Genomic DNA, 12,412 nt, shown 5'->3' on the forward strand with positions numbered 1-12,412 from the left:
GTTTCCCTGTGGTGTCCAGGTTGACAGCCTCCAGCTTCAAGCTCAGTGTGGAGAATAAGGACTTTGTAATGCCGTGTGGATTTCCCAGGGCCTGCCGACAGGCTGTGTGTGGAGAACCCTGTTTGAGTGACCGGAGGAACGGGAGTGTAGCTGAGTCACAGTGCTTACACATTAGCGAGTGAATTCATTTGTGTTTGCCAGCACATGTTCATCACTGGGGTTGTGTAAAATATAGAAACCCCTGTCACAGAAAGCTGTTGGGTGGCCCAGCAGAGGATTCAGAATGTGCTTGGTGGTCAGTCATGGTCCTAGCAACCTTGCCCTCGTCAGGTAATTCTATCTTTCCATTTGTGTAAGCAAAACTGGCTGTACAGAAGGCCCTAAGGGTGGACGAAGAGCAGAATGAAGAATGAACCCAGCGCTTTCGCAGTGACAGGCCGATTGCTGCTCTTCCCACAGAGCGGTGCCGTAATTATTAAAAATGGAAATATGAGCAAGTTCTCTTGCAGAATATATAGAGAGAGTAATTTGCATGAAAAAATAAGGCTTTTGGTTTAGAAAATGGACGGACCAGAGCAGCCACACCAGTGTCTCTAACTGGAGAGAGCTCAATTGGGCCAAAGGGTTTAAGGTGACAAGAGAGTGAACATAAAATAGGCAGGTGACAGCTAGGGCAGATTGACCTCATGACGCAAAGATGTGTGCACGTGACTTTATCAGCTCTGGGAGGAGTGCGTATCTAGGTGAGGCGAAGAGGGACATCTCTAGGTTCTAATGGTGTGTGATTGCTTCCTAATATAGAGACCACAAGAAAAGGCTCATCTTCGCAGTTAATGATAAAATCTGCTGTACCCGGAATGCATACCTCGCAGATTTAATCCCTGGCAAGGTCCAGAAAGCCAATGGGAAAGGTTCCGACGCTGCCCCCTCCGACGCTGCCCCCTCCGATGCTGCCCCTTCTGGTGATCCCCCTTCCGATTTTGAAATCATGCAGGATTTTGAAAATGACGTTCGACTGTGCAATGGGGAAATATTTTTCATCACGAAGGTAGGTCTTAGGTAACAATGTTTGCCAATTAGAGTTTTTTCTAAAGCCTTCGATTTCATTCAGGATTTAATCACATCAGAGATGATATTCTTGTTCAATGTTTCTTAGAAATTTTTATATATCCTCCTTCAAGATGTATATTGGTCTGTAGGGTTTTTTTTTTTTTAAGCAATGTCTTGATCAGAATGCAATGGAATAATTGGAATCATTGGGAATAGTTGAGCTAGAAAGCATTACTTTAACTTTGTTTTAAATGAAAGGTATGGAAGGAAAACTTCTTTGTGGTAAGGTGGAAGTTTGACCAACACAGGTTAACTAGTTGTAACTTCAGTGTAGAAACTTTAGTAACGGTCTGTGCCTCTTCTTGCATAGCCCCCTCCCATGCTTAAAATATCCTGAAAGGGCTGGGAGGGAAAGAGTGTATGAGGTTTCAAGGGCCAGAAGTTTCTATTTCTGCTCATTGAAATACTCAAATGTGAAGGCATTCCATTAAGGATGGATTTGAAGCCTTTTCAAGTCTGTTGTTGTTGCTCCATTCTGGGTATCGAACCCAGAGCCTCACAAGTACTGTCAGCCCCAAGCACCTGGAAATTCTTAATTTGATGTAGAATGCTTGTGTTTGTGTTGCGCCCTAAGACTGTCTTTATCACATACGTGCTTGAATGTACGCAAAGTTTTCTTTGTCTTGGTCCCAGGATAAAACTGATATAACTTTCCGAGCAAAAAGACTTTTGACCATCAGCAATGAGGCTGGTCTGGAAGTGACTGTGGACTTTGACAAACTGGTGAGACACTGTCAGATAAGACACGCCTGGGCGCGGACTGTCCACACTTTCCAGGTGAGAGCAGATGCTCACATAGCCACTCGAGTACCTGCTTGTGTTAGTAAGTTTTTATCATCAGCGTGACAAAGTGCCTGGCGAGAGACGTTGAAGGAGGAGTTTCTTGCGGCTTACAGTTTGAGGGTATGGGCCCTGGTGGCGGGGAAGACAGAGCAGGGGCATGAGGTGGTTGGTGACGTTGCATCCATAGTGAGGAAGCAGAAGATGAAGCTGCTTCTCAGCTCTCTGTCTCCTTCTCATCCAGTCTGGGATCCCAGCCCATTGAATGATTTCCGCCATGCTTAGTTAGAGTGGGTCTTTCCACTTCAGTGAACACAGCCAGAAACTCCCTCATAGATGTCTGGAGATGCGTCTTCTCTGTGTCTCTTGGTCTCGTCAGGGTTAACTATAGCTTCACCACAACACGAAGCCCCCCAGGCTGACAGTCAGGATTAACTATAGCTCAACGCAACATGAAGCCCCTTGTGTTGTTTTCTTTTGTATTTATTTTGCTGTTAACTTTTTCCCACTGTCTTGGTTTCCATTTTGTCGTTTTGCTTCGGTGTCTGAGAGCTGCTTTCCCACGTAGGACATGTACACGACAGGTCGCTGAGCTTCCTTCCTGTAGCCTTCATTTCTGAGCACAGAAACACAGGAAATGCTCGACGCACTTTGTTCTCTTCCGGGCCGCCCTGTGTTTTGAAACTGAACTCAAGTCTCCACGTGTGTGAGGAAGGCATTTTAGCTGGGAGCCATCTCTCAAGCCTTTATAGTCTGTTAATACTCACATTGTCTTTATGTTTGGCAATCAGAGTTCTTGCTTGACTATAATTCAGATCATATATATATATATTTGTGTGTGCACATACGTATGTGTGAATATGTCTCCTGTGCTCGTGTGTGTGTGTCAGGTGCGCTCATGCATGTGTGAGCACATGCGTGTGGTGGGCAGAAGTTAATGTCAGGTGGTCTCACTAGCTCCTCAACTGTCTTTTGAGACCCTAATTAAACCTGAAACTTGCTGATGTGGACAGACTGGCTAGCCCACAAGCCCTGCAGAGTCTCTTGTCTCTGCTTCACTAGTACTGGGGTTACAGGCGTGAACTAATTTATTTATTTATTTTTCTGCATGGGTACTGGGGATCTGGACCAGGGTCTTACGTTTGTGTGACTGGCACTCTACTGATAGAGCCATTCTCTAGCCAATCTGTGTGTATGTGTGGTGTGTGTGTGTGTGTGTGTTTACCTTTGATGAGGGCATACATGGTGTCTATACATATTTATATATTCTCCTGTTATTGGCTATTTTATATATCTTTTTTCTTTGCCATTATTGGTAAACACATTTCTGATGTCACTCCTGAGCTCAGACTCTTGGGCGATGACATACACTCCGGGGTAGACCCTGTGTAACATGTTTATACGTAGGTTTGTATAGTCATTTCAAAGTCTTTGGTCAGGGAAATTGTAGCATTCCGTGTAGTCTTTACAGTTTGTTTTGGTCACCAGAAGCCAGTTGTGACCCCGTGGAACCTAACGTTGGTAACGTATTTAGCAGTCAAGAGTTTTGAGATAATGAATAAAATGGATTCTCCAGGAAGAATGGACCCACTGGCTGGGTAGAAGGACGAGAGAGTACCATAGTATTGTGTATGTATGTTTGTGTGCACCTGCATATTTGTGTATATGAACGCAGGCGTTCTGGTGCCGCTGTGCATATGTGGAGGTCAGAGCAGTCTCGTGTCCTTGGTCACCACTGTTGAGATGGGATCTCCTTGCTTTTCCTGCTGTGCCCGCCAGGCTAGCTAGGTGAGGCTTTTACGAGGCGTCTGGTTATCCAGCCTCGTCCCTGAGCCCACCCCACTGGGTTGCTGTGCTAAGTCTCCCCACTGTTTTTACTTCTCAGGGGTCCGAGGAGAACACAGTCGCCTATGTACTGGGGAAGGCAGGCCGCCAGCACTGGCAACATGTCTACACCGCGGTGACGAGGGGCCGCTCCAGAGTGTATGTCATCGCCCAAGAGTCTGAGCTCAGGAGCGCCATCAGGAAGCGCAGCTTCCCCAGGAAGACATGTCTGAAGCACTTCTTGCAGAAGCAGCTCTCTAGCGCCTGTGCGTCTCCAGCTGATTTCCCATCCCAGTCCTCAAGCCCTGAAGTTGGAGGGACACCCAGCTCACAGCCTCCAGCATCACCCCTCCGGAGAACCCCAGACAAGAGAGCTACTACAAACCACGCCAGGGGTGAAGCATCTGCAGCCAAAGAGAAGTTCACCTTTGATAAAAGATGGCTGTCAACTTTCTTTAATGACATGGATACGGATGAGGAGTCCGAACAGCCTCGGGGCTCCAAAAGAACTGGCGATGGCTTTCCATTTGATGAGGAAAGCCCCAGTAAATTCTGTGTGGTAAGAGCGATGTGTCTTTATGTTCATGCTTCCTTTAAGTCTTGTCATCTGCAGTGTGCCTGGACAGGACCGTGTATTTCCGATAGGGTGTCACTGTGTCTGGACAGGACTGTGTACTTCTGTTAGGGGATCACTGTGTCTGGACAGGACTGTGCACTTCTATTAGGGCGTCACTGTGTCTGGACAGGACTGTGCACTTCTGTTATAGGATATCACTGTGTCTGGACAGGACTGTGCAATTCTGTTAGGGTATCACTGTCTGGACAGGACTGTGTACTTCCATTAGGGCATCACTGTGTCTGGACAGGACTGTGCACTTCTGTTAGTGTATCACTGTCTGGACAGGACTGTGCACTTCTGTTAGGGTATCACTGTCTGGACAGGACTGTGCACTTCTGTTAGGGTATCACTGTCTGGACAGGACTGTGTACTTCCATTAGGGCATCACTGTGTCTGGACAGGACTGTGCACTTCTGTTAGTGTATCACTGTCTGGACAGGACTGTGCACTTCTGTTAGGGTATCACTGTCTGGACAGGACTGTGCACTTCTGTTATAGGGTATCACTGTGTCTGGACAGGACTGTGCACTTCTGTTAGGGTATCACTGTCTGGACAGGACTGTGTACTTCTGTTAGGGGATCACTGTGTCTGGACAGGACTGTGCACTTCTGTTAGGGCATCACTGTGTCTGGACAGGACTGTGTACTTCTATTAGGGCATCACTGTGTCTGGACAGGACTGTGTACTTCTGTTAGTGTATCACTGTGTCTGGACAGGACTGTGTACTTCTGTTAGGGGATCACTGTGTCTGGACAGGACTGTGCACTTCTGTTAGGGTATCACTGTGTCTGGACAGGACTGTGCACTTCTGTTAGGGTATCACTGTGTCTGGACAGGACTGTGCACTTCTGTTAGGGTATCACTGTCTGGACAGGACTGTGCACTTCTGTTAGGGTATCACTGTCTGGACAGGACTGTGCACTTCTGTTAGGGTATCACTGTCTGGACAGGACTGTGCACTTCTGTTAGGGTATCACTGTCTGGACAGGACTGTGTACTTCCATTAGGGCATCACTGTGTCTGGACAGGACTGTGCACTTCTGTTAGTGTATCACTGTCTGGACAGGACTGTGCACTTCTGTTAGGGTATCACTGTCTGGACAGGACTGTGCACTTCTGTTAGGGTATCACTGTCTGGACAGGACTGTGCACTTCTGTTAGGGTATCACTGTGTCTGGACAGGACTGTGCACTTCTGTTAGGGCATCACTGTGTCTGGACAGGACTGTGCACTTCTGTTAGTGTATCACTGTCTGGACAGGACTGTGCACTTCTGTTAGTGTATCACTGTCTGGACAGGACTGTGCACTTCTGTTAGGGTATCACTGTCTGGACAGGACTGTGCACTTCTGTTATAGGGTATCACTGTGTCTGGACAGGACTGTGCACTTCTGTTAGGGTATCACTGTCTGGACAGGACTGTGTACTTCTGTTAGGGGATCACTGTGTCTGGACAGGACTGTGTACTTCCATTAGGGCATCACTGTGTCTGGACAGGACTGTGCACTTCTGTTAGGGTATCACTGTCTGGACAGGACTGTGCACTTCTGTTATAGGGTATCACTGTGTCTGGACAGGACTGTGCACTTCTGTTAGGGTATCACTGTCTGGACAGGACTGTGTACTTCTGTTAGGGGATCACTGTGTCTGGACAGGACTGTGCACTTCCATTAGGGCATCACTGTGTCTGGACAGGACTGTGCACTTCTGTTAGGGTATCACTGTGTCTGGACAGGACTGTGCACTTCTGTTAGGGTGTCACTGTGTCTGGACAGGACTGTGCACTTCTGTTAGGGTATCACTGTCTGGACAGGACTGTGCACTTCTGTTAGGGTATCACTGTCTGGACAGGACTGTGCACTTCTGTTAGGGTATCACTGTCTGGACAGGACTGTGCACTTCTGTTAGGGTATCACTGTCTGGACAGGACTGTGCACTTCTGTTAGGGTATCACTGTCTGGACAGGACTGTGCACTTCTGTTAGGGTATCACTGTGTCTGGACAGGACTGTGCACTTCTGTTAGGGTATCACTGTCTGGACAGGACTGTGTACTTCCGTTAGGGCATCACTGTGTCTGGACAGGACTGTGCACTTCTGTTAGTGTATCACTGTGTCTGGACAGGACTGTGTACTTCTATTAGGGCATCACTGTGTCTGGACAGGACTGTGCACTTCTGTTAGGGTATCACTGTGTCTGGACAGGACTGTGCACTTCTGTTAGGGTATCACTGTGTCTGGACAGGACTGTGTACTTCTGTTAGGGCATCACTGTGTCTGGACAGGACTGTGTACTTCTGTTAGGGCATCACTGTGTCTGGACAGGACTGTGTACTTCTGTTAGGGTATCACTGTCTGGACAGGACTGTGCACTTCTGTTAGGGCATCACTGTGTCTGGACAGGACTGTGTACTTCTGTAGGGCATCACTGTGTCTGGACAGGACTGTGTACTTCTGTTAGGGCATCACTGTGTCTGGACAGGACTGTGTACTTCTGTAGGGCATCACTGTGTCTGGACAGGACTGTGTACTTCTGTTAGGGTATCACTGTCTGGACAGGACTGTGCACTTCTGTTAGGGTATCACTGTCTGGACAGGACTGTGTACTTCCATTAGGGCATCACTGTGTCTGGACAGGACTGTGCACTTCTGTTAGGGTATCACTGTGTCTGGACAGGACTGTGTACTTCTGTTAGGGCATCACTGTGTCTGGACAGGACTGTGTACTTCTGTTAGGGTATCACTGTCTGGACAGGACTGTGCACTTCTGTTAGGGCATCACTGTGTCTGGACAGGACTGTGTACTTCTGTTAGGGCATCACTGTGTCTGGACAGGACTGTGTACTTCTGTTAGGGTATCACTGTCTGGACAGGACTGTGCACTTCTGTTAGGGTATCACTGTCTGGACAGGACTGTGTACTTCCATTAGGGCATCACTGTGTCTGGACAGGACTGTGCACTTCTGTTAGGGTATCACTGTGTCTGGACAGGACTGTGTACTTCTGTTAGGGTATCACTGTGTCTGGACAGGACTGTGTACTTCTGTTAGGGCATCACTGTGTCTGGACAGGACTGTGTACTTCTGTTAGGGTATCACTGTCTGGACAGGACTGTGCACTTCTGTTAGGGCATCACTGTGTCTGGACAGGACTGTGCACTTCCATTAGGGCATCACTGTGTCTGGACAGGACTGTGCACTTCTGTTAGGGTATCACTGTGTCTGGACAGGACTGTGCACTTCTGTTAGGGTATCACTGTGTCTGGACAGGACTGTGTACTTCTGTTAGGGCATCACTGTGTCTGGACAGGACTGTGTACTTCTGTTAGGGTATCACTGTCTGGACAGGACTGTGCACTTCTGTTAGGGCATCACTGTGTCTGGACAGGACTGTGTACTTCTGTTAGGGTATCACTGTCTGGACAGGACTGTGTACTTCCGTTAGGGCATCACTGTGTCTGGACAGGACTGTGCACTTCTGTTATAGGGTATCACTGTGTCTGGACAGGACTGTGCACTTCTGTTAGGGTATCACTGTCTGGACAGGACTGTGCACTTCTGTTAGGGTATCACTGTGTCTGGACAGGACTGTGTACTTCTGTTAGGGTATCACTGTCTGGACAGGACTGTGTACTTCCATTAGGGCATCACTGTGTCTGGACAGGACTGTGCACTTCTGTTAGGGTATCACTGTCTGGACAGGACTGTGCACTTCTGTTAGGGTATCACTGTCTGGACAGGACTGTGCACTTCTGTTAGGGTATCACTGTCTGGACAGGACTGTGCACTTCTGTTAGGGTATCACTGTCTGGACAGGACTGTGCACTTCTGTTAGGGTATCACTGTCTGGACAGGACTGTGCACTTCTGTTAGGGTATCACTGTCTGGACAGGACTGTGCACTTCTGTTAGGGCATCACTGTGTCTGGACAGGACTGTGTACTTCCGTTAGGGTATCACTGTGCTGCAGAACCCTGAGACAGCTGTGCCTCACCTCCTCCAAAGTCTCCCTTCTGTGTCCTCTTGGTGCTGGCCCTTTTCTCACCCTTTCTGAGGCAGCCACACTGGGGCGCTCCCACTGACGGATGGATTGATGGCTGACTGTCATATTCCGTGAGAAAACTTCCCACTCTGTACCTGCCTTCCTGTCCTCCCTGTCAGGCACCTATGGCTTTGCAGGCTGCAATCACATTGTCGCCACAGCTCTCTTACGCTGGTTGCTTCCAGTCTTCTCACACAGTTCTGGAGCCTTTCCTTAGGTCTTGCTCTTGGCCGTTCATAGTTTGAGTGTGGCTACTGGTTCACTGTCTCTTTCTGCTCACGTGACCTTAGTCTGTGCTGACGTGAGAAGTGCCCTCACTACTCCCCTCCATTTCTCCTGCTTTCCTGCCACACACCCCTTAGCTGGGCCATCTCTGAAGGCCTTGAAGATACACTGTTTTCTCACAGTTTCAGTCATCCCCTTCGCCTGGGTGTTTAAGTGGCTGCCATGATGTAGGTGCTGGGAACTCTGGGTAAGCAAGTAGAGATTCTTTTTCACACGTGTGTGGGCTGCAGGCAAGTTAGGAAGTAACTTCATGGCTCACTGAAGAGAGTCCAGGAACCACTTCCTTCGTATCTTTATTCCTAGAAACAGGCATTGTGGAACCATACAGCCTAATGCCTTTCTCTCGATTCTCATTTCAACCCCCTTTCTTCTAGTGTGACTGACACCCCTGAGGTAGCTTTATTGAGAAACGTCCCCGCTCTGCCTAGGTGTGGGTGCTTCTTTCACTGGAGGTGATTGGTTGCTTGCCCCTCCCCCCCCCATTGCCTTCTCACCACATCCCCCACACTCCACTCCCTTTGGTGCTCAGCTCCGTTCCTTGGGGTGAAGGCTCACTGTGCCTTCTTGTGGCTTCTCAGTCTGGACTCGCTCTCCCAGCACCGTGATTTCTTGCTGTCCCTCTCAGCTTCAATCTACTGTTTTTGTTCACCAATTCACACTAAAGGAATCAAAGTTGTTTCTTATCTCTTCCTTTTGGCTTTTATATTTTGGAGATGTAGCTGGTAACCGGCTGACTGGATGGGAGAAGGCAAATAAGAATACTCCCAAAAGTCCCTGTTTTCTGGCTGAAACGGTTTGGGAAATAGCTGCAAATTCATTTACTGAGCTCAAAAAGACCCAAGAAGACCTCACCGGAAATAGCGTGTCTCCTCCGGCAGGCAGTAATAGTTGCTCCGCTTAGAAATGAGGAATCTTAAATGACTTCTAAATATGGGCTCAAGAGAAGCTTACCGATTGATTTATGAACTTGCCACAGATTTGCTGGGTGGGGTTCAGCGGAGTCGAGTTCAGAGTGAGTGCTGATGAACCTGCCCAGGTTCTGCAGGTGACACTCATGTCCCCTGCCTGAAGAAGGCACGGGGCATATAACAGATTCTCTAAGAGTCTGCCTGACAAAGAGTTCAACTGAGAGGAGATAACAGATGATCGGGGGAACAAGGTATGCAGTTGAGAGGTAGTGCTGCAGACCCAGGGCAGTCGGGACGGATGGACGGACCGCAGACCCAGGGCAGTCGGGACGGATGGACGGACCGCAGACCCAGGGCAGTCGGGACGGATGGACGGACCGCAGACCCAGGGCAGTCGGGACGGATGGAGGGACTGCAGACCCAGGGCAGTAAGGACTGCAGACCCAGGGCAGGCGGGACAGATGGACGGACTGCAGACCCAGGGCAGTTGGGACGGATGGACGGACTGCAGACCCAGGGCAGTCGGGACAGATGGACGGACTGCAGACCCAGGGCAGTAAGGACTGCAGACCCAGGGCAGGCGGGACGGATGGACGGACTGTGGACTTGGGGCAGTCAGGACCGATGGATGGACTGCAGACCCAGGGCAGTCGGGACAGATGGATGGACTGTGGACCTGGGGCAGTCAGGACCGATGGATGGACTGCAGACCCAGGGCAGTCGGGACAGATGGACGGACTGTGGACCTGGGGCAGTCAGGACCGATGGATGGACTGCAGACCCAGGGCAGTCGGGACAGATGGATGGACTCTTTAAAAGAAACTGTCTTCCTATTGGAGTGGAGATTCCTGGGATCATTGTAAGTGCTTATGAATTGAAATTCAAGGAGGTGACTTTGGCCTTGGTGTAATGGATGGTGATCAGGGAAAAACTCTTAAGTTTTTGACATCCAAAAACCCTGGGTAGCTGTCAGGTACTTACCACAGGGCAGGAGAGATGCTAAGGGGCTGAGCCGAGTCCTAAAAATGAATCAGGTGTAGCTGGCGTTGGGTCAAGAGTGGCGCGCATGTGTTTGGCCTGGGCATAGGCTCCAGGTATCGTTAGTCGGAATTAGTATAAAGGATAAGCAACAGTTTTGTGGGGAAAGGACAGTCCTTTTTCTTCTGTGGTGACTCTAAGCCTCATCTACACCCCAGTGCAGAGGGGACCTTTGATGCGCCATTTCCATCTTAGTGTGATACCCCTCCCCCAAAGTAAGCTTGCAAAGACCCCGAAGCTAGGCTTCTGACCAGACCAGTAGAGGGACAGTTGTAAAGAAAGAGCCTTCAAAAAAAGTTTCTTGAGTTATATTTCTTCTCACCAACAGTGGGTGGGGGTGGAACAAAGAGAAATTGGCAGTGTTGTTCAGCCCCAGGCCTGAGTCTCCTGGAGCCTCTGACTTTGACCAAGGCCAGTATTGCAGATCTGTGAACATAAGAGTGATTGGGGACTGTTGTGTGCTGGCTCACGTCCCTGCACGATGACATCAGCCCAAAGTGTGCCCGTGGGAGGAGATGATGTTCTTCTTTCTCACAGGCTTTGCCAAAAGTATACAGCATCTACAGGAATCCCTGCAAATGGGGAAACAGAATTCAGAACATTAGGACTGGTAAATTAGACATTTCCGTAACTCTAGAAGAATTTATCATTTTCTTGAAAGAAAAAAAGTGAGAAGGGCTGTCCATATGTCCTTCCTTCAAATTCACATTTTTACCCACGAGCCACACCAGCTTTAAATTCAACACATGAAGACATATACGGCTGTACTACCGAGCCATTGTTGTGCAAATATTGTCAGTGTGCTCACACCCACGTAGGTGCAATAGGAGACACAGTAAGACTGCGTCATATGCTCTTTCCGGGGTAAGAAAGTGTGCGTGGATCACACTCTAAGTCAGTGGTTCGCCACCCCCCTAACGCTGTTGTTGTGATCCCCCAACCATGAAATTATTTTTGTTGCTACTTTATTAATTGTAACTTTGCTACTGTTATAAATTGAAATCTGTACTTTCCAGTGATCTTAGGTGACCCTGTGAAAGGGCCAATCCACCCTCAAAGGGGTTACCGCCCACAAGTTGAGAACTCTAAATTGGTGATAAAAATCAAAGTTGACCATAAAAGCATCAACTAGAAGCATAGCGTGCTGTATTTCCACATTGGCAGGTTTATGTCACTGACTCCACACATCTGTGGTTATAGCCCTGCACGAGGCAACAGGAAACTTTTAGCTCCCTTTTGACCGTAGGGGACTGCTATTATATTATATATAGTTCATCATCGGCCCGAATGTCATTATGGTCTGCATGACATTACTAACGACTGGACCCCTCTTTGCTTCCATGCTTCCTAGTACATTAACAGCTTCGGGTTTTGAAAAAAAAAAAATCCTGAAGGGAAATGTTGACTTGTTATTTTGCCTGCTTCAAAAGTAGAAACAGAAAAATACAATTGTGCTTTTTGATACAAATATCTGAGCCAACACTGCCAAATTTATCAGATAAAACAGTTATTTCCAGAAATATGTTTTTTGTAAAATTCGCAGTGTAATATAAAAAGCAAGCTAGATAAGACAATCATAATGGCCGAGGGAAGATCAGCCCCTGTGTTAGTCAGTTTTTCCAGGAAACAGCCATTTGCATGGTCCATCTGTTGATCCGAGTGTCTGTCCCAGTAGACGGCATCGGAAGAAACCTGTTCAAGTGATTGCGGAGACCTGCAAGGTTGAATTTATAGAACCACATGTAGACAGTGCTGCAGCTTGAGTGTTAAGGCAGGCAGGCAGCCACAGGCTTTCCTCGAGGAACAAGGG

General features: G+C 48.4%; 1 protein-coding gene across 1 annotated transcript in view; it reads left to right on the forward strand.

The window, feature by feature from the left end:
• Window positions 1–12,412, forward strand: part of Helb (DNA helicase B) — a 32,471-nt gene that overhangs the window by 17,905 nt on the left and 2,154 nt on the right. Inside the window, exons 10-12 of the mRNA XM_057757639.1 lie at window positions 802–1,048; window positions 1,744–1,887; window positions 3,776–4,273. Of these exons, the coding sequence (XP_057613622.1) occupies window positions 802–1,048; window positions 1,744–1,887; window positions 3,776–4,273 (889 nt within the window). The remainder of the gene's footprint in view (window positions 1–801; window positions 1,049–1,743; window positions 1,888–3,775; window positions 4,274–12,412) is intronic.

The sequence above is a fragment of the Chionomys nivalis genome, chromosome 25, assembly GCF_950005125.1.
Source record: "Chionomys nivalis chromosome 25, mChiNiv1.1, whole genome shotgun sequence".
NCBI classification, from domain to species: Eukaryota; Metazoa; Chordata; class Mammalia; order Rodentia; family Cricetidae; genus Chionomys; species Chionomys nivalis.